The 24,641-nt window shown below is 38.0% G+C and overlaps 1 protein-coding gene across 1 annotated transcript in view; it reads left to right on the top strand.

The window, feature by feature from the left end:
• Positions 1–23,308, top strand: part of ARMC1 (armadillo repeat containing 1) — a 33,629-nt gene extending 10,321 nt beyond the window's left edge. Inside the window, exons 3-7 of the mRNA XM_054590201.1 lie at positions 100–191; positions 9,302–9,491; positions 19,670–19,786; positions 19,874–19,948; positions 21,216–23,308. Of these exons, the coding sequence (XP_054446176.1) occupies positions 100–191; positions 9,302–9,491; positions 19,670–19,786; positions 19,874–19,948; positions 21,216–21,407 (666 nt within the window). The 3' untranslated portion in view covers positions 21,408–23,308. The remainder of the gene's footprint in view (positions 1–99; positions 192–9,301; positions 9,492–19,669; positions 19,787–19,873; positions 19,949–21,215) is intronic.
• Positions 23,309–24,641: the final 1,333 nt, after the last annotated feature.

Raw genomic sequence — 24,641 nt, 5'->3', positions numbered from 1 at the left:
TTTTTTTTTTTTTTTCCTTTTTCCTTGCAGTAAGTTAGTGGTGGTTTAATTTTGAATAGTCTGGGCATGTGAATTAACGTGTCACTGTTTCTGCTGTAGGCTCTTCGATACTTGGCAGAATGCCGTGCTAACAGAGAAAAGATGAAGGGAGAACTTGGTATGATGTTAAGCTTGCAAAACGTTATACAGAAGTAAGTATAGTAATGTCTCCCAATGCAGTAGAAACATGGATCTTCTTGTGAAATGTGTACTGATTGTTAACATATAATTTTATTGAAATTTTTATTCTAATGTGGATTATATGTCCAAACATGTTGTGATAGTCAGTATTCTTACTATTCTTAAATATGTTTTAATAATAGTCCTATGAAAATGTTCAGATTTTATTTAAAATGTTGATAAGCACTGTACTTAACAAATATTTTTAAAAAGAGAAAAATCATACCTTGCTTGAAGTTTTGTAAATTGATTTGCTCTCAGAACAACACAGGTGACTAATCACATTTGAAAGTATGCAGTACAAAATTTTGTTACTTCATCCCAGTCTTACTGAAAAAACCTGTGTCAGTATCATGGAAGAAAGGGCTTCTGGTGAGATTTTCCTGAGTATCATTGAGAGGCTTCTTAGAGACTGAGAGCTGTTTAGTGTGAATTTTAGCTAATGGATGGTTTATAATTGTACCTTTCATCTTACTAAGATTTTCATATCATATTTATTGTCTCATTTTGTTATTTACAACTTTTTGAGGTAGGTTTGACAGATAACAGTTTTCTGGGTGAGGCTGTTACTTATCTGTGGTCCTTCAGCTGTGCTGCCTCTGGGGATATCTGGTTTTCTCCTTTCTTAGGCCTTGCTGATTTCTTTGTAGAGGCTAGAAATTGAAGATTTAGTGTTTTGATATTTCCACTGTGACTGGAAGGAAAAAGGTAAGCTTTCTGAGGCTTTATTTTAGTTTACTCTGTATCATGATTGTATATGAGATGACTGCGTTTAAAACTATACGTAATTGTGTAATTTAGTTCGATTTTTTAAAATTTGCCTTGCAGTTTCTTTGGCTTGAGTGGTCACAGTAGTTCTGTAATTGCCAAATGCAACAAACTAAATTATACCAGTGAGGAATCATCTAAACTGACCTCCAAGGCAGTGTTTTGTTTTGTTTTGTTTTGTTTCTTTTTATTGTTCTTGGCTTCTGGATAAATTTTATTTTGTTAATCTCATTTTTTAGAGATTACTTAAATTCATTTGTTTTCATGGGATCAACTCTCTGATAGGCTAGTTCTTTGGTACTTTGATCTTCGATAATGACAAGATAGAGACTGAAGTTTTTCTTGTGTTTATTCAGGTGATCAGTTAGGAATAAATAACAAAATGTTGACCACTCTCAACTGTTTTAAGCATTCCTGTGTTTTGAAGTCAATTCCATTAGTAAAAATTTGGATTCTACTTCTGACTTGAGACAAATATATTTTTGCACATCAGTTCTCCCATCTATAAGCCATAAGTAACACCTGCAAAGTAATTGAGAGTCCAGCAGGATAATGTATATAGAAATGCCTGTAAATTCTAAGGTGTTGTATAAAATAGAAGGTTGCATTATTTTTGTTCGTAGTATGTTTTAATGCCATATAAAGTATTTTGAACTGACAGATTTAGTACTATTGGATACAGTGAAAGGTTTAAGCATAATATAGATGCTTCTTTAGGTCTATTTTATTCATATAATGAACTTCAAAGGTTATGTATTTCCATGATACGTATGGTTATTTAATTGAAAATATGTGGTAAAAATTTAAAATGTTAAGGAATTCGATGGAAAATTAATGTTGATATATTAAAATATACTTCATATTTGAACTTGAAAGATTTAGAGCAAGTTTTAGGATACTACAGAATTAACCTACAAAATAATTTTAGTTTGATTGGCTAAGGTTTTGGTATGTGTGTATCTATGTGAGTGAGTGGTACACCTATAAAATAGGAGAGAGTCGAGGACTTCTGGTCAAGATGGCAACATAGGTAAACATGGCTCGTCACCTCACATATCCCGTCAAAATTATGACTAAAGTATAGAACAACCATGACTCAGACCATCAGAAATCGAGTTGAATGGACGTCTGACAACTACGGAATTAAAGAAACCACATCCATCCAGACTGGTAGGAGGGGCGGAGATGTGGAATGAGCTGGTCCCATGTGCACATAAGGTGGATAAAAATTTGGGAGGGATATCTCAGACTTGAGTCCCTGCCCCACACCAGGCCACCAGCCCAGGGTTCCAGTGCAAGGAAGATAAGTCCCTATAACTTCTGGCTGCAAAAACCAATGGGATTGAGTTGGTAGAAGAAAGTGCTGGAGTCCCAAGATTCCCCTTAAGGAACCCACACATAGACTAACTCAGACTCACTTCCTCTGAGCTCTGGGTAGCTGCTCGAAAGGCACCAGGGGCATACAGGGAGGAACTGAAGTGTCTGGTGTCAAGGTGGGAGCTGGGGGACAGCTTTCCCCGAGACAGAAAAGCAGGCAAAGGCCATTATTCCTTTCTGAGCCGTCCCCACACAGAGCCACAGAGCCACAGAGTCAGTGGGGGCCATATCTGAGACTCCAACCTAACACTGTTTGTCCCACCCTAGAGATCCCCACAGACTCCATCCCACCCAATTTATGGACCCACCCAAACTGTTAACTATGAATTTCCATACTAATGGCTGATCTGGTTTTGCACCTCACAGCTTCCTGAATCCTATCAAACAAGCAACAGCTGGCCTCAGTGAACCCCTCCTCTCCACCTATACTGCTTGCTAAGTGGCCTCAGGCCTGGTACTAGCAGCAGCCAGCCCAGATTCACAGCTTGGCTTTGCCTGAGAATCTCTAATCCCAGTACAAGTAGTAGCCATCTCAGATTGCTTTGTAGTTCAGGCGGGGTGGCTCCAGGCAGAACACAGAGGGCGCTGACCTTGATCTGCACCACCCAGGAAACCCCAGGGCGATTGCACTCGGTGGACAGCACCAGACCACACCCGTGCACCCCCACCCTGCCCCTTTACAGCTCATCTGCCACAGAGGGCAGCAGTTGGTGGTCAGCAGTCACAGCCAGTCTTTGCAGCTGACTGGCCTGGGTGAATCCTTCCCAGGGCAATCAAGACTCAACTACAAGAGGAGGATGTACTCAGCCCAAGCAAAGGGCGCACCTCGAATATCCAGCATGGGTGAGAGGGAGGGCTGTGCCACTGGATCCTACAGGACACCTACTACATTTGGCCATGCTGGCAAGACAGGGAGTCATAGCAGCTCTACCTGATACATAGAAACAAACACAGGGAAACTGCCAAAATGAGGGTCAAAAGAAACATGGCCCAAATGAAAGAGCAGACCAAAACTCCAGAAAAAAACTAAACAAAATGGAGATGAGCAATCTATCAGATGCACAGTTCAAAACACTGGTTATAAGGATGCTCAGGGAATTTAGTGAGGACCTTAGGAGCATAAAAAACATGCAGTCAGACACAAGGGATACACTAATTGTAATAAAGAACAATGTACAGGGAAACAGTAGCAGAGTGGATGAAGCCACAAATAAAAAAAAAATCAATGAATTGGAACATGTGTAAGTGGTATAAGTAGTATTGTAAGTAGTGTAAGCAGCATCTGGGACAACTTCACACATTTCAACATTTGTATCACAAGGGTTGCCAGGAGGAGAAGAGCAAGAACAATGCACTGTAAATCTATTTGAAAAAATAATGAAAAAAATAATTTGGTGAAGTAAACAGACGTGCAAGTCCAGGAAGAAGAAAGAGTCCCACAAGTCCCACACAAGACGGATGCAAAGAGGCCCACTCTAAGACACATAATTAAAATGCCAAAGGTTAAAGATAAAGAGAGAATGGTAAAAGCAGCAAGAGAAAGGAAGTTAGTTACCTACAGGGGAGTTCCCACAAGACTGTCAGCTGATTTCTCAAAAGAAACTTTGTAGGCTAGCACAGATGGGCAAGAAATATTCAAAGTCATGAGGGCAGGGACCTACAGCCAAGATTGCTCTACCCAGCAGAGCTATCATTTAGAAGTAAAGGGCAGATAAAGAGCTTCTCAGACAAGAAAATACTAAAGAGTTCATCATCAGCAAACCATTATATGAAATCTTAAAGGGACTTCTTTAAGAAAAAGAAGATCAAAACTATGAACAATAAAATGAAAATACATATCTGTCAGCAACTGAATCTAAAGAACAAACTAAGCAAACAAGAACAGAAACAGAATTATGGATATGGGGAGCATTTTGAAGGTTTCTGGATGGGAAGGGGCTGTGGGGGAATGAGTGAAGTGGTGAGGGAATTAAGTACAAATAGGTAGTTACAGACTAGCCCTGGGGATGTACAGTGTAGGAAGTAGAGAAGCCAAAGAACTTACACGCATGACCCATGGACGTGAGCAGTGGTGTGAGGATTGCCTGAGGGAATGGGGAGTGCTGGGTGGAGGGGTGCAAAGGGAAAAATTGGGAGAACTGAACTAGCCTAATCAATAAAATATAATTAAAAAAGATAGGAGAAAGTCTGCTTGTATCTTTGTAAGAGTAGTGGTTTGTCAGTGCAGGTCATTGTCGACAGGAGATCCTGAAATGCAGGAAGAAGTGGAAGAGGCTTATTGTGGAGTGAGGTCTGTTGTCGCACTGCGTGGCGGCTATAGGGGCCCTGCCGCAGAGAGCGCCGCGCTCCCTGAAACCTGACGGAAGCCGGCTGGGGCCAGCCGAGGTGGGAGCAGGGCTGTGAAACCTGCAGAGCCCATCCCGGGGTTGTCACGGATGAGGGGGAATAAACACAAAACGTCGCAAACACTTCTCTGTTTGCCGGGAGAGCGGGGCGGGGGGCACTTCCCTCTTACCAGAGAAGGCCGTGGCACATCCCTTTAGTGGGAAAGTTCCGTTGTCCTTTGTTCCAAGGCTTTTATTGAAAATCTTATCAGTTGGGTATGTAACAGGAATGCATACATTATCTTATTACACCAGTAGGGTAAGTTTCACAGTGAATATATGATGCTTTTAACAAGACAAGTGACAGGAGTACACTGATTTACATGGGTCCGAGACTTAGAATCAACAGTAGAGACTATAGATAAGGGGAGAGTAGATTTAAAGGCCTCTTAAAGATATAGGGTAAAAGGTGTAAATAAATGTCTTAATGATACCAGGTAAGGGGTATAAATAAAGCTAATGTCTTAACAAGGTACAGGGTGTAAATAAAGGTCCTTTGCAGCATGAGCTGACCAGAGATCTGAAGGAGGAACAGAGCACACTCTAAAGATTTTACTTTCAAGGCCTGATTACCCCAGGACCCACCAGATCTGATTTAGGGCTGTTTTTCCTGCACTGTTTGAAGCCTGAGCCAGGTGGGGAGAGGGAGCCACCAAGGGTTAAGGAGACTGCTTCTTGGCTGCAATGAGGACTCCGGCCGTGTCCAAGCCAAGCCAAACCAAGAGGTGCAGGGGCCTTTTTGCCCCTTCTGTGTCCCCCAATCTCTTATCTGCTGCCAATATCGGCCAATACCTGTCTTAGGTTGCCACTCCCCCGAGGGGTTTTACCTGTCATTGGCCATTTGACCATTCATGGCAAAGCAGAGAGGCAGGGGCGTAGCCAAGTCTTCTCAGGAGCCTGTTTCTCCAAGGCCTCCTGATTATTTCCAGTCTTGGGGTCCTCCAGCCTGTTGGCTGGGTTACAGCTTCTGAAACCAGGCCGGGTGTTCCCAACAGTCTATAAAATAAGGGAGGATGAAGTAAGGTTGGACTACAGTGTGCAGACTATAATGCAGATTGACATCTGTAAAAGAAGGTGGGGAGGAAACTGAATGGGGCAAGGAGAGTCTCAGATTGCAGTGCAAGTCCACCACTGACACAGTGAGGAGCTCCAAAGCAAGGATTACCCTGTAGATGAGTTTTCATTAGGCAGAAATGGCCACGCCCAGGTGCCTCCCCTGTTCAGTCATGGGCTTGGGCCTGCCCTGGAAGAGCCAGGCCTTGGAATGCAGGATTGAAAGGTGGGTAAGATGAATCTCAAAGCAGCCATGTTTGGTTGCTCTACTACTACTAGACTTCCTGCAGCTGAAAGGCATATATTTTTGTTAAAGGGAGATCCAAGCATTGTATCTTCCTGGTTGGCTTATCTTTTTAATTCAGATAAAGTATTTTTTAGGACAGTGTGGCAGTTGTTGCTGGCTCCTTCAGTAGTAAAGCAGATGTACATCTGTTGTATATTCCATTATTATAATTTGGTCCCATAGCCCTCTCAAAAGTGGAGATATGATGTAATAATTTTACATACATTTTACATATCATTTGGCTATTGGAGATCTCAGATTTGAAGGTTGCCTTCCAAGCTTTTGAAGTCACCTCTGTTTACCATAATAACCATCTTAGAAGTTTGTACGTTTGAATGTTAAAAGTATGTATTTTGGCTTATAAACTTTAAGACTGGATTTGGCATCCCATTTTTATATAGGTCACCTTGATAAGCTGTAGCACAAATGTCCTGTACTCTCATTGGTTTCTTTTATGTGGCTAATCCATGACAGCCAGCCAGTCATGATGGGGTTTGCACAGGATCTCTCTGTTTAAGAGAACTGATTTAGGGGGAGATTTAACTATGATTGTTTGGAATTATGCAACTAAGGAAGTATAAGAAAGATCCTCCCATATCCCAGAAAGAGCCACAGAACAAGGAAAATCTGTTGTGAAGAGATGCTACTTTGACTTGAAGAGAAAGTTTCCATTTGACAGTCACCAAAGGGGAGACTGAAAAAGCAAAAGCAGGTAGGGACAGTGGAGGTTATTCTTCATGTGGGAAGCAGAGAAGAATTTTATAAAGGAGGGGAAATTCTGCATACTAAAATTTTCACCCTTTAATTGCCATATGTTTTGCTGTAGAATGTTGCTGAGATTTTTACCATGTTATTCTACAGTAGGTTTTACTTATGTTGAGGTCAGATTGGTGCTTTACAGATCAACATTTGGATAGACTTCAAAGTCACTGTTACTTTTGGTTCTTTAATTGTGAAGAGAATTTGAAGTTCTCTGTCACTCAGAACAAATCTGGCATTATGTCCTAATTTTAATCTCCTCCATAAATAAAATCTTGTCATTAGAGGTTAGAACCTTTTTACATTTTATTTTTAGTCCTGTGGATCCTTTTGTGAACAGAATTTTCAAAATGTCAAATTAGGAGAACATCTGAACCCAGTATAAGACATTTGTTAATTGGTATTTAATACTTCTGATAAAGGATGCATTTTATGAAAGTACTTGTAAATATCTAACATCAAATATACTATAAATAAAAACCACTTTAATAAAATATGGCATCACAACTTTAAAATATCTTATTTCATCTGGAGAACCTCCTAAAATTCTAGATTTTTGATGCCCGCTTATCATATAAAAGATAGAGACAATAGTAATACAGTAAGTACCCTTTAAACGCCCACCTGTAACAACCAATTTTATCTTAGGTTAATTGGTATCAACAAGAGTTAAATTCCTACAGCATCTCATCGATGTACAGGCAATCATAAATGCACATGTATCACCTTTGCCAGTTGTTTTTATTAATAAATGGCAGTTTCTCCCCTCTATTGCTACTAATGAGGAAACTACTAGAACAGGTTTATGAGAGAAGCAAGCCCTAAAGCCCAAGGAATCCATTAAGTACGGCTTTTCTTCTCTCCTGTGACTCTGGAATGGTTCTATCTCTATACCATCCTGGGAAAATTGAGAAAATAGTCACTCAGGTAGTTTTCTTGTAGTTTTTTCCCTTTTAAATTCATGTGTGCCCTTCGCCGGTGTCCTCGTAGTCTTTACAACTTACGGTTGGCTAGTATTTAAACTATCTCAGAACTGCAGTAACCTTTTCAATAAACGGTAAAACAGCTATCTGAAAAGTGCTGAGACATGTCCTAAAAAAATAATCTTTTGCATGGCTTCCTGCAATACAGAGCCAAAATCATTCAAAGTAATTGATCTCTGTGGTCAACAGTGGCTCAAAAGAGCACCTGGATGATTAACTGAGGGCCTGGAAAATTGCCATGTTAGCACCCCTAGAACTGAAGGTCTTTATAGTTAGAGTGTGTACAGCCTGAATATCAGAAATTGAAGTATTCCTGTTCATTCAGTAAACAAATGGATTGCAAAAGAATTTATTTAGGTACAGAGAAAATTCACCCCTCTTCTTGAAGAGAAAAATAGAAAATTAAAATCAGTAGTCAAGTTCAAGCATGGTACTTTGAATGCAGAGGGGTGAATGGGGTGAGGAGGCTTCATAAAGATGAGGGCTGAGCTGAGTTCGAAAGACGACAGAAAGGCATTTATCAAAGGTCACAATGAGTCGGTGGTGGAAGAACTTAATTGGGAGAGGACAGATTTTAAAGGCCTTGAATGTATGTGAAAGGATTTGAACTTAATTGAGCTCATACATAGATGAAATGAAGAGTATTTTTTATAGTTATATGTACTTACTGTTTATTCAGTTCAACTAAGAATTATTAGATCTGTGCTGTCCAGTATGGTAGCCACTTGCTTCATATGGCTATTTAAATTTAATTAAAAGTAAATAAAATTCAAGTCTGTAGTTGCACTTGACAGACACGTTTCAAGTAGTGAATAGCCACATGTGAGTGGGCAGTGCAGTCTAGAATATTTCTTCAGTGTAGAAAGTTCTGTTGGCTATCATGGAACTGTATGTTTATGTGAGGAGCTATAACAGGATTGAAAAGCTTAAGAATGATAACTGTTGTCTGAATTATGATTTTATGATACACATATGCTGTGTGAAAGATATGCAAAAATGCAAATTAAGAAACAATCAATTTGAATTTACTAAGAAATCTTTATTGAAGTAACTAATATGAATGGTTACCTAATTTGTTTTTCCCCTTTTGGATTTTTATGTTGTTTTTTCTTGAAGGTCAGGCACTTTCAAATCGCAAGTTAAATTTTAGCATTAATTCAGGGATTTGTTATATCCTGATCTTTTTAGTTGATTACCTACTTAATTAATGATTTCAGTTAAATGTACTTTTATATCACTGTGGTGATGAGTTTTGAATTTCAATGAAGCATGGGTTTAAAATGAAATTACAAGGCAAAATGTAATAAGACGAGATGCTTTTTCTACATTACTGATTAGTCCAACATTCACTGGTGTTTTAAATTGAAGAAATCAGAATGAAGAAAACAAGGCTTTGCAAACTTGAGGAATAAAATTACAGAATCAATAGAAGTGACAATACTAATTTATTATTTTATATGTTTCTTTTCAAGGACTACAACTCCAGGGGAAACAAAACTGCTGGCCTCTGAAATCTATGATATTCTTCAATCTTCCAGTATGGCAGATAGTGATAGTTTCAATGAAGTCAATTCACGCCGAAGGAAAGCTCAGTTTTTTCTGGGGACTACAAACAAACGTGCCAAAACAGTGGTTTTGCATATAGATGGTCTTGATGATACGGTAAGACTTTTATAAACACATGGTTCATAAGATGGGAAAGAGGAATGTTAACTAGTTTTCTCAGTGTCACCTGCCAACGGTCTTTAAGATTAAGTTCCAGTTTAGTATTTTATACTAATAAAGTGGAGCATTTTATGGTAAAGGGGTTAGTTAATCAAAGGACATTACAACTTTAAATATTTATACCCTGATAATAGGATTTCAAAATACATGAAGCAAAAACTGACAGAAATGCAAAGATAAATAGACAGATCTACAGTACAGAAAATCAGTAAGGGTATAGAAGACTCAACACTAATAACCAACTTCACCTAATTGATATTTATAGAATACCCTACCCAACAGCAAGATAATATTCATTCTTTTCAAGTGCACATGGAACATTTACCAAGATTGTCCTACTTTTTTCTTTCTCTCTTTGCCACCCTCTCTCCCTCCCTCCCTTTCTTCTTTGTTGGTTGATTTAGGATTCATTTTATGTATCTTTAACTTATCACAGTCTACCTTCAATTAATATTATACTAGTTCTTCCTTATCCATAGAGGATAAGTTCCAAGACCCCAGTGAATGCCCTCAAACCATGGAGAGTACTGAACCCTATATATGCTGTGTTTTTTTGCTATACATATATATATTTTCACTTAAAGAAAGCACCTTATGGCCTCTCTTTGGCACTTCCAAATTGCTGGCCTCACTACTCTTGTGTTTTGGGGCCATTATTGAGGAAAATAAATGTTACTTGGACACAAGCACTGTGATGCTGTGACAGTTGATCTGAGAACTAAGAGGACTGCTGAGTGACTGAACAGGCAGGTAGCATGGACAGCATGGGAACACTGAACAAAGGGATGAATTCTGTGTGTGTTTGGGGGGCAGGATGGCGCAGAATTCCATCACGCTACTCAGAATGGTATACGATTTAAAACTATGGATTTGTTTATTCTGCAGTTTGCCATTCAGTATTTTTGGACCACAGTTGACTGCAGGTAGCTGACATTGCAGAAAGCAAAATCGCGATAAGGGGAGGCCTACTCTATCACTTGCATAGTAGGAGGCCTAATGCTATACTTTTATTTCCCTTATTTCTGCCTTTAGGCTATTGGTATCATATGTTTAATTTCTGCATATGTTACAAGCCCCAAAATTCATTGTTATTACATATTGAATATTTTTTTAAATTGTTTTGAGTTTTTTATTGTAAAATATACATGGCATAAAATTTACTATTTTGACTGTATTTTTAAAAAGATTTTATTTATTTTTATTTTTAGAGAAAGGAGAAGAGAGGGAGAGAAACATCAATTGATCAGTTGTCTCTTGTATGCCCCTAACTGGGGACCTAGCCTGCAACCCAGGCATGTGCCCTGACTGGGAATTGAACTGGGGACATTTTGGTTCATAGGCCTGCACTCAAACCCACTGAGCCACACCAGTCAGGGCTATTTTAACTATTTTTAAGTGTACAGTTCATTGGTGTTAAATGCATTCTTCATATTGTGCAACCATCATCGCCATATGTCTATGTGTGTACACCTTTTTTTTAGTTTATTTGAGCCAGACTGACAATACTGCCTGCCGGGAAGCAAGATCTCAAATCAGGTCTTTTTATTATTTTCAAGATTTTATTTATTTATTTTTAGAGAGAGGGGAAAGGAAGGAGAAAAGGAAAGAAACGTGATGTGCAAGAGAAACAGCAGTTGGTTCCCTCTCATGCAGGGACCTGGCCTGCAACCCAGGCACGTGCCCTGACTAGGAAACAAACTCGCAGGCTTTCGGTCTGCAGGCGGGCAGTCCCCTGAGCCACACAGCCAGGGCAATTTCTTGTAGTGTAAAACTGAAACTCTGTATCCATTAAACAGTAACTCTCTCCCCTGTCTTCCTTCCCTGCAACCCACTTTTCTTTCTGTCTGTATGATTTTGAAAAAGTCAGTCTCTGTTAAAGACATTTAAAAAATAAGAAAAAGTATTTTCTTTCTACACAACCCCCCCCACAACCCTCCCCCTCCATTTCAAGGCCTCTTTATTCCTCATGTAAATCTAGATTTTCATCTGATACTGTTTTCCTTCTGCCTGAAGGACTTCCATTAATGTTATTTTTGTAGTAGCACAGGTCTTCTGGAAATGAATTCTTTCAGGATTTTTTTAAATTGAAATAGAATTCAGATACTATAAAATCATGATTTTAAAGTATACAACTCATTGGTTTTAGTATATTTACAGGATTATGCAACCATCACCATTGTCTTAATTCCAGAACATTTCATCACCTGAAAAGGAAACCCTGTACCCATTTGCAGTCCTTCCTCGTAGCCCCTGGCAACCGTTAATCTACTTTCTGTCTGTGGATTTGCCTGTTCTGGACATTTCATATCAATAGAACTATACAGTATGTGACCTTTTATGTCTAGCTTTCACTTAGCATAATGTTTTCAAGTTTTATCTCTGTTGTGTCATATGTAAGTACATCATTCCTTTATATAATATTTTATTGTAGGGATAGGCCATATTTTGTTTATCTCTTCATCAGTTGATAAACGTTCAAGTTGTTTGAACTTTTTGTCTATTCTGAATAATTCTGCTTTGAACATTCATGTACAAGTTTTTCTATAGATACATGTTCTCAGTTCTCTTACGTATATTCCTAGGGGTAGAGTTACTGGTTGATAGAGTAACTTTATGTTTAGCTTTTTAACAACTGCCAGACTATTCTTCACAGTGGCCGTATATTTTACATTCCCATCAGCAATGTATGAGGGGTCTTGTTTCTCTATAGCCTTGTCAACGTTTATTATTTTTAATTAAAAGCATTTTTTATCCTCACCTGAGTATATTTTTTTTTCTTCACTGCTTTTAGAGAGTGAGGAAGGGAAAGAGGAAGGGAGAAAAAGGGAGAGAGAGAAACATCGAAGCGAGAGAGAAGCATTAATTGGTTGCCTCCTGTACACACCCGGACCGGGGATCGAACTTGCGTCCTAGGCATGTGCCCTGACCGGGAATTGAATCCGCAACCCTTTGGTTAAGGGACAGAGCTCCAACCAACTGAGCTACACTGGCCAGGGCTAAAAAAAGTTTGAATTTCTATCCTTGTAACTGAGAAGTAGTATGATACTGTGGTTTTGATTGACATTTTCCTAATGACTAATGATGTTTAGTATCTTTTCATGTTGTTATTGGCCATAGAGTTTATTGCATAAACCTTTATCACAGATTTTATCCTTTGGAAAAATTTGTATTCATTCTTTTTTTTTAATCCTCACCCAAAGATATGTTTACTGATTATGGGGGGAGGGGGAGGGCAGAGAGCGGGGGTGGGGGGCGAGGGGGAGAGGGAGGGAGGGAGAGAGATCAATTGGTTGCATCCTGTACGCACCTGACAAGGGTTGAACCTGCAACCTAGGTATGTGCCCAGACTGGGAATTGAACTTGCAACCTTCTGGTGTATGGCCTGACATTCCAGCCAACCAAGCCATCAGGCAGGGGCATCTATTCATTCTTTCTTCAATTTTAAATTGCTTGTTGTTTGTGTTTTTATTGTTGAGTTCTGTTAGTACTGTGTGAACCAACCTTGCATTCCTTGGATAAATTTCAGTTGGTCATGACACATAATCTTTTTAATGTGACCCTGGATTCATTTCGCTGGTGTAATATTGAGGCATTTTGCATCTGTATTCATACAGGATATTACAGTTTGTTTTCCTGTGCTGTCTGATTTTCTGGTTTTGGTATCAGGGTAATACTAGCTTCATAAAGTGAGTTGGGAAGTATCTGGATGAGTTTGGAAAGGATTGGTGTTAATTCTTCTCTTAAGCATTTGGTAAAATTCATCAGTGAAGCCATTTGGTCCTGGGCTTTTCTTTGTGGGAAGTTTTCTGACTATTTATTCAGTTTCTTTACTTGTTACAGGCCTATATTTTCTTTTTTTCTTGAGTCAGTTTTGATAGTTTTGTCTTTCTAGGAATTTGTCCATTTCATTGAGGTTATCTAATGGTTGGCATATAATTATTCATAGTGTTAGCTTATAATCCTTTTGTTTTGGTAAGGTTGGTCATAATATACCTTCTTTTATTCCCGATTTTAGTAACTCGAGTCATGTTTCTCTTTCTTGGTCAGTCTAGCTAAAGGTTTATCAATTTTGTTGATCTTTTCAAAGAACCAGCTTTTGGTTTCATTGATTTTTTTTTTTACATCTTTCCACCCCCCATTTTCTATTTCTTTTTCCCTCTGTTTTTATCTTTATTATCTCCTTCCTTCTGTTTGCTTTGGGCTTAGTTCACTCTTCTTTTTCTTGTTTTCTAGAATAGGTTAGGTTGTTGATTTGAGATTTTCTTATATTTTAACGTAGTTATTTTATATACAAAGTTCTCTATAAGCACTGTTTTCTTTGCATCCCATAAGATTTAGTATGTAGTGTTTTCATTTCATTCTTTAACCTTTCTTGTGATCTCCTTGGTTAGTTAGGAGTTTGTTGTTTTAATTTCCATGTATTTCTGAATTTTCCAAATGTCCCTCTGTTAGTGATTTCTAATTTCATTTCATATATTGTATGATTTCAGCCCTCTTAAATGTATTGGTCTTGCCTCATGGCCTAACATGGTCTATTCTGGAGTATGTTCCATGTGCACTTGAAAATGTACAAACTATTGATTGGAGTGTTCTGTAATGTCTGTTAGGTTTAGTTGGTTTATTGTGTTGTTTCAGGGTTTTTCCTTGCTGATCTTCAGTCTAGATGTTCTATCCATTTTTGGAATTCAGCTGTTGAAGTCCTAAGTCTTTCAGTTTTATATGTCTGAAAATGGTCTTCTATATTTTTTGAAAGATATTTTCAGTGGGTACAGAATTCTAGGTGAGAGGTTTTCTTTATTTGTTTACCATACTTTAAGACATTGTTCCACTGTCTCCTCCCTTGTGTAATTTCTATTTAGAAGTCTACCGTATTCTTATTTTTGTTCTGTGTATGTAATGTCTTACTGTTTTTCCTCTACCTGCTTTTAATGGTTGGCCTTTAATCATTGTATTTATCAACTTGTTTATGATGTGCCTTGGTATAATTTCTTCATGTTTGTTTATCTTCTTGGATTTCTGGCTTTATAGTTTTCAGCAAATGTGAACCATTTTTTTTTTCCCCATTATATCTTCAAGTACTTTTTCTTTCTCCTTTTCCCCTCAGTCTTTCAGGGATTCCTATTATAAAAATTCAACCTCGTAAAGTTGTCCCACAGGTCACTGATATTCTGTTAATTTTTTTAATCTCTCCCCCCACCCCTGTTTTATTTTGGATAGTTTCTGTTACTGTGTTCATGAAATTTTTTTTCTGCAGGTGCGTAATTGCGGTTAATCTCGTTTGGTGTAGTTTTCACCACAGACATTGTTTTATTTTGCCTGTAGAAGTTTGATTTAGGTCTTTTTTTATATCTTCTTAACATGTTTACACTCGTATCTGTTTTAACATACAGATTACGGTAAGAATAACTAATGTCCTTGTCTTCTAATTTAATCGTCTGTGATTGCATTTCTGTAGATTGATTTTTCTAATTATAGATTGTATTTTCTTGCTGCTTTGCATGTCTGGTATTTTTTGATTGCATGCTAGATGCTACAAATTTTACATTGTTGGATACCATATGTATTTGTATGCAAAGCATTTAAACATTCCTGAGTTAATTCTGGATCACAGTTACTGGCAAACAATCAGAACTTTACGAGGCTTGCGTTTTAGCTTGTTAGGCAAGATGGTAGCACCCTTTAATATAGGGATAATTTTGCCGTACTTCTAGGACAATATCTCCTGGATTCTTTATCCATACCCCATTCCTGTCAAAGTTTTTACACTTTTATATATACAAAGTTGCATGCTTACATATTTAGGGCTGGCAACTGGTGGATTGCCACTTACCTCTTAGCTGTGCCAAGTAGGTTACATTGGGTTGTTCGCAGCTTTTTCTTGTTGTGGTGCTGGGGCACTTACGCTTCAGGATTTAGGATTCAGTCAGTTAAAATGAAGGGAAGCTATTCCTCTGCATGTTATCCATGACATGGCCAAATAAGTTAAGAACTGTCTTATTAAAACTGAGGCCCCAAGATCCTGAATGTTTCTAGAATGCAAATTTTGGTAAATGTAAATTGATTGAAAGGAAGATACTAAGATCTATATCATCAATACCACCCGTTTAATTTTAATGAATAAGAATAACATAGTTCCTTTTTAAAGCTATCCCAAGCAAAAATAAAAAAGCCCAACAAAGCACACACAAAAATAATGGGAAGGTGAGAGGGACTACGAAGGGATGGGATGGTATAGATTTGCAGTTTTAAATAGGGTGGTTCAGATAAACCTCCTGGAGAAACTGAGATTTCAGCAAACAATTAGAGGCCTGGAGCCAGTGGGTATTTGTGTAAGACTGTAAGTTTCCAGGAGGGGGAGCCGGAAGGACCAAGGCTGGACACATCAGAGACCAAGAGTACACCTAACAGGAATACAAGGAAGTGTCCTACTACATGTTGTAACGTAGTATTTAAGTCTCCATAATTAAAACAATGTGTTCTTGACAAAATAGTTGAAAGAAAGTCATGAAGCCGACCCTAGTATATATTAGAACTCACTCTAATAAAAGAAGCATGAGACACCAGTGGGGGATGGGATAGATTATTCAATAAATGGTGCCAGAAAACTGACAGATTTGCAGGGATGGGAAGGGAAGGGGAGAGGGAATCCTAAAAGATATTAAAATTTTAAATGTAGCAAATGAACTGAAGAGGGGTGTTGCTGGAGGGAATGGGGGTACTGGGTTGAGGGGGGCAATGGGGGAAAAATTGGGACAACTATAATAGCATAATCAATAAAATTTATTTAAATAAAATTTTTAAGGACTAAATAATTAAATGTAAAAAAAGAACTAAAGTTACAGAAATAAAGTGACTATTTGAACTCTTTAAGGACTTTTTAGAAAATTATATTTTATTGATTATGTTATTATAGTTGTCCTGATTTCTCCCCCTTTACCCCCCCCCACCACTAAGCATCCCCCCCTCAGGCAGTCCGCACACCACTCTTCATGTCCATGGGTCATGTGTGTAAGTTTTCTGGCTACTCCATTTCCTATACTGTACTTTCCATCCCTGTGGCTATTCCATAATGACCTGTTTGTACTTCTTAATCCCCTCCCCTCTTCACCCGTTCCTCCGTACCCACCTCCCACCTGCAACCATCAAAACGCTCTCCAGGTCCATGGTTCTGTCTCTGTTCTTGTTTGCTTAGGTTGTTTTTTAGATTGAATTGTTGGTAGATGTGTATTTTTGCCATTTTATTCATAGGTTTAATCTTTTTCTTAAATAAGTCCCTTTAATATTTCATATAATAATGGTTTTGTTATGATGAACTCCTTTAGTTTAGATTTTTTTTGGTGTAGGAAGCTCTGTACCTGCCCTTTGATTCTAAATGACAGCTTTGCTGGGTAGAGCAATCTTTGCTGTATGTCCCCTGCCTTTTGTGACTTGGAATATTTCTTATCACTCCCTTCTAACCTAAAAGTTTCTTTTGAGAAATCAGGGGACAGTCTTGTGGGAATTCCCCCGTAGCTAATTAACTCTTTTTCTCTTGCTGCTTTTAAGATTCTCTCAGTTACCTTTTAACTTTTAGCACACTATTCATTAATTAACATCAGGTTAGTGATTTTAAAAATCAGTAAAAGAAAATCTAATAGGACAAAAAATTCCTTGAAACATAATTTCCAATAAATAAGTCAGCAACATTTATTACAATACAGGGACCCTTGTGATGTGTTAAATTGTTTATTTCTCATAACACTGTCAGGTAGGTCTATTTATAGCTCCAGTTCACAGATGAGACTGAAGCACACCAAATTTGAACAGCTTCATCGTAACAGCAGTCACTGAGTGGAGGACATGCGATTTGAGATGGCGTGCCTAGCCACAGGGTCCCACTCTTCCCCGCTACTTTGCACCTCTATGCACAGGGAAACGCGTTTGCTATTATCATAAGAGAAAGCAATGTATATTATTTTTGTGTATATATCAGGGCTTTTAGAAAGTTATTCCTAATTTTGGATCTTCACAGGCATTTTTCACTTTGCTTTACTTCTTCAACTGTAAGTCATGCTATTATGACATCTTTAGAAATTGGAGACCACTGTATATGTTTTGAAAAGTTGTTCTCTTGATATACACACAGGCGCACACACACCCCACTAACACAGTCCTCTGTTCATTGCCAGAATTAACCTTGACTCATCTACCTCCTTGCCCATATTCTAATTCCATCTATTTAAGATTCTCTCAACCTATCTTGACCCTGTTTTTAATCTAGAGGTTATTCATCCTCCCTGGCTAATTCTTGATCCTGTTCTGTTGAAGAACTCATGTTTACCTGAAAGTAGTCTGTCCTTGAGATCAAATGTTGGAATTGAATTTTTGACCCCACTCCAACCCCCAGGCTTTGCCTGTTGCAATTGTGTTAATTTGTGTCAAAGTAAAGATGAATTGGCCTCATGAATCTGGTTTCTCACTCTCACAGATAGTTGGAATTTAGTGTCAGACTGTTGTCATAAGCTAGGCAAGTTGCTTAATTTTTCTGTGTTTTGCTTTTTTCACATTTAGAAAAAGTAATCAGATTAGACTTGTAGTATTGTAACTTTCATGTTGTATATACTGTGCAGACTTTTCTTCACTTTTACATTTACCTGGTGTTGAATATGTGGAAGAGAGAAACATGATTCTTTGGGAGCCAGTCCCCCAAAGGGGCCTTACAGAACCCCGGACTCAGCAGGGCAGAGTCAGGAACAGGGCGCGAGATGGGCCTCTGTGGGTCTGTGCATTGCGTGCGCCACTACACCCAGACCCTTGCCTGCGTAGTGCTGAAATGCAGCAACGAGTAGTGAAAAAGTGGTTTAAATAGGGAGATAGCAAGTATATGGGTTGATTTGAAGGATGAGGGAATAAGTGTGAAGTCTGATTTTATTTAATAGAAGAATGAATCAGGTAATTTGAAGGCAGTGCTTCTTAGGGTGTGATTCAGAGACTAGGGCTCAGCTGCAGATTCCTGCCCCCTCAGAAGTACTGAATCAGAACCTGGTCTTAGTACAGGAACAGGAAAGTTCAGAGGGCGGCTTGATGTCTGGGCTGGAGGTGAATGGAGGAATGAGGAGAAACTAGTTATTTTTTATTCCATTTTCTCTTTGGATTTTGTCTTTGAAGTGACCACTTGAAATCTAAGTGGATATATCTGTGGACAAAGGAAAATGAAATCATATTGGAATATGTCTGTGCTTCTACACGGAAGTGATGAGAACAGTATACTAAGGGCGAAGTAGAAAGAAAATCTCTTGCTTTTAGACACTGGATCTGAGAGATAAGATGAGAAAGAGATGGAATAATCAGTGGTGTACGTAGAAGACCAGGGTAGGGTATTATTAGGAGTCAAAGAAGCATTGAAAGGTGTTTGTTACATTGCACTGTTAGGAAAATGAGAACCAAAAAGAGGATATTGATAACTCTTGAGAATGCAGTGGGTACCCATGGAGAATGCCATTAATGAAGGATGCAGTGATACGTATAGATACTAAGTGCTTTAGAAAATAGTGAGTCAAACACTGAATGCCCACTAATTCTAACTTTAATTTGTTAGAATTTATCCCTAGAGATTTTTAAGTTATAGCAAGGATCAGGAAACCTATTCTCTAAACCAGATAGTAAATATTTTAGGTTTTGTAGGGCATATGGTTTCTTACAACTAACTCTGCTGTAGGATGAAACTAGCCTCAGACGTTATGTTCCGGTAAAACTTTATTTACATAAATAGCTGGTAGACTACAGTTTGCCCACTCTTGAGCAGGAGGAACCTCTGCTTTTCAGCACTTTTTCTTTTTGCTTTAAAATTTAAATTAACATTGGCTAACCTCCTATTGAAATAATTAAAACTAAATATTAGTAATGAAGCTTGGGTTACTATTCTGTTGATCTTATAAAATTTAATAAACTTGACTAAGCACCACTTTTCTGTGTCCTCACATATGAGATGAGTTGAGAACTGAAATAGAGACATTTGCTCTCCCTGGTGTCCCACCTCTGCCCAAAAGTGATGACTAATTCAGTGTGGTTTCATTTGGTTTATTCCCATTTATTATTTTGCCAATTTTAAAAACAATTTGCTTTTACTTTTCCAGTCTCGGAGAAATCTGTGTGAAGAGGCTTTGCTAAAAATTAAAGGCGTTATTAGCTTTACTTTTCAAATGGCTGTTCAAAGATGTGTGGTGCGAATCCGTTCAGATTTGAAAGCAGAGGTTAGTATTTTAAATGCCTGAATGTGCTGTTGGAGGTTTCAGGTAACAAATCAGTCTTCAAATTTGTCTCTTTTTATTCTGGCCTAGGCTTTGGCATCAGCGATAGCATCAACCAAGGTTATGAAGGCTCAGCAAGTTGTGAAAAGTGAAAGTGGAGAAGAGGTAAAAGCCTTATATAGTTGTCTTTTTTTAAAAAAATTATTTCTTTTTTTTATCCTTACCCAAGGTCATGCTTACTGAATTTAGAGAGAGGGGACGGGGGGTGTGGGGGATAAACATCAGTGTGAGAAACATCAATCAGTTTCCTCTCCACACCCCAACTAGGACCAAACCTGCAACCCAGGTATGTGTCCTAACCAGGGATCGAAACTGCGACCCTTCATTTTACGGGATGACGCTCCAACCTCCAACCAAGTGAGCCACACCAGCCAGGGCTGTATGGTTTCCTTTATCCCTGACTCTGACTCCCAGTTGTTCTTTATGGCTTGCAGGTTGCTGTTATTTCTAGAATAATAATTGCCAAGTATATAGGCATGTGGTTGTGTCAGATTATCTCAATGTTTTCTTGGTTAATAGTTAACTCTTTTAGGAATATAGAAAGAACTTTTGTTGATTTCAGCTTAATTTTGTGAATTTCAGACTCTTCCTTTTTTCAGTGGTGATATCTTGCTGGTATATGGAAATAAAGGTGATCAGCTTCCTTGCATTGGTCTTTAAATGCTGTCTAACCTTAGTTTTGCCAGTCCAGAAAATAAAAGTCCAGTCCTACTCTTGGGCAAATATATATAGTGGAAATCTTTGCCTCTCGCTTCTCTTTCCACCAGCTTTGTGATAGGGGCATGAACCTATATGGTGTCAGCCCATGGGAATTGCGTGGAAGGGAGCTTCACTGGCCTTCCAGAAGCCCACCCAGTGGCCAGATAATGCTTTTTGTCTTGTTTATTTATTTTTTGATTTTTTAAAATTTATTTTAAACTATAGGTGACATTCAATATTATATTACTGTCAGATGCGCAACACAGTGATTCAATATTTATACACTTCACAAAGTGGTCCCCGCAATAAGTCTGATAACCATTTGTCATCCTGCATAGCTTTTAAGATATTATTGACTCTATTCCCTATACATTACCTCCCCATGACTTATTTTGTACCTGGAAGTTTGTACTTAACCTCCTTCCCCTTTTCAGCCTAACTCCATCATCTTGAAATAGAATTTGTACATTTATCCTGTTGGGTTCTACCTTTAGGTTTACACAGTGCTCAGCAACTGGGCCTACCATGTAAGAGGAATATTTTCAAAGGGATATGGCCCTGAAAATAAATACCATGGTGATTAGAATGAGAAGAAAGTTGACCTTTCACATCTGACATATATCTATCAATTATGTTGATTTTGCAATAACTCTGAACACGTTCTCTTTGTCAGATGCTGGTCCCATTCCAGGATATGGCTGTGGAAGTAGAACAGAACACAGAGCTGCCCGACTACCTGCCTGAGGATGAGAGCCCCACGAAGGAGCAGGACAAAGCAGTGTCCCGGGTTGGCTCCCACCCAGAGGGTGGGGCTAGCTGGCTGAGCACAGCAGCAAACTTTTTATCCAGATCATTTTACTGGTGACTTCACTTTGGGGTACAAGGACTGTGTGAATGAATAAGGGGCCAGTTTTCCATTGTTGTGGTGAACTGTCAAGTGCAATTTGCAATAAGTTATCATGAAAAGTTTTTAGATTACATGATTGCGTATGCTGCATTTTACATTTTATTGGACATTTTGCCCCACTGAGTGGTAAAAAGGACGGAGGCTACAGGTGGAGTTGCTTTGTTTATGAAGGTATTTTGGTTTTGTTTTCCTTTGTTTAATCGCCTCACTTTTAAAAAACATGGGTCCACAATTAAACCAAACATATATGTGCAGCTTCACATTTTATTTTACATGAAGCACTTGATTAGGAAAACTCATTTTCTCCTGAAGCCTCAGGATCTGTCTGAAGAGAAGGGTTTTTTTTTTGTTGTTGTTGTTTTTGTTTTTTAGCTCAAGTGGTGCATGAATTACTGAACTTCTCTCTCGGCTTTTCTTCATGGAAGAACTTGCTTTGGTACTTTACTGAGAGTTGAAAATATTTCTGATTATCCCCTTTTTGTGCCTTTTTTTATTTTGCCAACCATGTATATGGAAAGGTCATTACTAATGACATTTTGTGAATGAAAATATATTCATTTGAATGGAGCAGTCCCCTAAAAATACAGTTCTACAAAATCTTTGCAATCTTATTTGTTGTCATTCTAATAAGATTAACACAAAGTCATTTGAGAAGAGGGAAACATATATATTGGCAAAGTGCTAGTGAGACTGAATGTGACCAAATGTGGTTTGACTGCTGTTCTGTTTGGCTTATACCAGCTCTTGAGAGTTACATCCACCATATAATGGGAGCAACTGTTAGTAGGCCTTATTTTGTGACTACACACTGTCTTCTGCTAAAAAAGAAAATGGTAAAGAACTGACAAACTTGAAAAAGAAAACAAAAATTGGATGCCTATTCTGCCATTTGGTAGAGTGGAACCGTAACACATGGATTGCTTGGCAGATGCTTCTTCAGTAGGTGTTTCCTTGTGTTGCCTTTGTGAATTTATTATGAGCTTACAGTCGTATTGAATCGAAAAAGACTCAAATTAATCCTTATAAAGAAATAAAGCCAGCATTGGTCTGTTTAATCTTGTTTCTCATGTTCAGCCAGAAAAAAAGAACTTCAGTGAAGGTAAGATAAATAAATATAAATATAAATACATATATTTTTTTGTAGATAAACGCTAATTACATATATGTAATGCTTTATTGTATAGCTGAAATATTTGGCAACTAAAATTTTCCTTTTGGAAATCCAACTAAATCCAGATAAATTTTAATGCCCATACAATTAAAAACTAATAGGGAGAAATTGAAATTCTTTTTCATCTACATGTAGAGCTGCTATTTTACTACTTGGAGAATGTGAAGTGAAAATTGGACCCTGGAGGGTTTTCTTGCATTTTCATTGCTTCTCTTTTAGAGAAAATTAAAAGCATCCAGTGTTACTGGAGAAAAAACATTGTAAAATGCTTCACCAACAAGGATCTTGACTTCACGAACATTGTGACCTTCTAGAAGGAAGCGTATTGAGGGTGTTGAAAATGGTTTTTTCATGTGTCTGGGCTCTGATTCAGGTGACACGCACAAAGAAAATATAGGCTTTCAGGGCATGTATTGCTTTAAATGCATAATATAACTTGTGCCAGAGCCACACATGTTGAAAAAAGAAAACAAAACCACCTCTTTTCTATAGCCATTAAAACAAAGTTTACTGTTCTGTTTTAACAAGCTTGTTTTATTTTGCATTGCCACACATCTGCTTATTTAAAAAACTACATCCCTTTGGTAGCAATGGTTCGATACAAGTAGGTATAATAGCTTGGTGTTTGTGTGTTCTAATTATATGTGTTCTTTTGTTTCCAGGTCTTATAGAGCCGTTAAGCCAACTGTTACGCATTTTTTGAAATATATTGTAAAATAATAAAAGGTAACAATTAAATTTGAATGGATATTGCATTTTTGTGATAACAACATTATTGATTACTCTTGAGCCTGTTTGTATCCACAGTGCCTGGCACCTTCTCCTAGCTCCCTGCAGGTGCGTTACCCAAGTAATTCCCATGCATCTGCCATTCATCTTCTTCCCAGCACGACACCTGCCTCCACCCTGCCTTTGTATCAGCTGCCCCCTTACATATACTCATGGTCGCATTTATCACATTAGATTGAAATTATGTGTACCAGTGTCTCTCACCTCCTTTTAGCTCTTTGACAGCTGAGATGGTCTGTAGCTGTACTTGACTAGTAGCAAGCATGCACATATTTTTTTTTTAGGAGAATGAAGAATTTGTTTTTAACCACTAAAAATAAATAGAAGGTACTAATTAATGTGGGCACTTAGGAAAAATGTCAGATTGTTTATTTTTTCTGATTAATTTATTGTCTTTCCATTTATTTTGTCATTTAGTTTTAAAAAGTGGCAGAGGTCATAATACTTGCTGTGTTGAATGAAGTTAAGATTAACTTTTTTAAAAAAAGTTTTACTTATTTTTAGAGAGGGGGGAGAGAGGGAGAGAGACATGAATGTGTGAGAGAAACATTGATCATTTGCCTCTCACAGGCTCCTTAAGTGGGGACTGGCCTGCAAGCCAGGCATGTGCCCGGACTGGGAATCAAACCAGCACTCAATCCACTGAGCTGCACCAGCCAGGGAAAGATTAATTTATAATATCCTGATTCTTATAGAATTGTTATAGGAGAATATTTTATATATATAGTGGTGGTTTCCATTTCCTATTTTATAATTTCTTAGCTATTTAATCTCAGGTAATAATTTAATCTTTAAGGTTTTCCTTCATTAGTAAAATGAAGATAATTCCTCTACTTCATGGGTCATTAGAATCCAGTGGGGTCATCATGAATGATTTGAAAACTAAAAATTTGCAAATGTAAAATGGGATTACTGTTACTGAAAGTTTGACATGCTTCTTTTCTTGTCCTTGATTCTCAAGTGAGACACTGTACCTTTCTAATCACACTTTATCTGATTCCTCATGTTTCTATATCCAATCAGGGGGACTTTCTGAGGCTTAGTTCTCAAGTGTTTGATTTTTATCTGAACATTGTCCATTGAAGAATTCATCTATTGTCAGGATTTCACTTCTGTATCTTCTAAATCTCCATTGTACTGCCGTCATCTTTGATCTTTTGCTGTATCAAATGTAAAGTCTGAATTTTTATTTCTCTTGGAACCAAGTTCATGGTAAGCATGTTTCTATTAAA

This window comes from Pteronotus mesoamericanus, unplaced genomic scaffold, assembly GCF_021234165.1.
Source record: "Pteronotus mesoamericanus isolate MK-2021 breed Mesoamerican mustached bat unplaced genomic scaffold, CSHL_Meso_final scaffold_174, whole genome shotgun sequence".
In the NCBI taxonomy this organism is placed as follows: Eukaryota; Metazoa; Chordata; class Mammalia; order Chiroptera; family Mormoopidae; genus Pteronotus; species Pteronotus mesoamericanus.
Note: the sequence above shows the minus strand (reverse complement) of the source record. Positions and strands in the feature narration are given on the sequence as shown.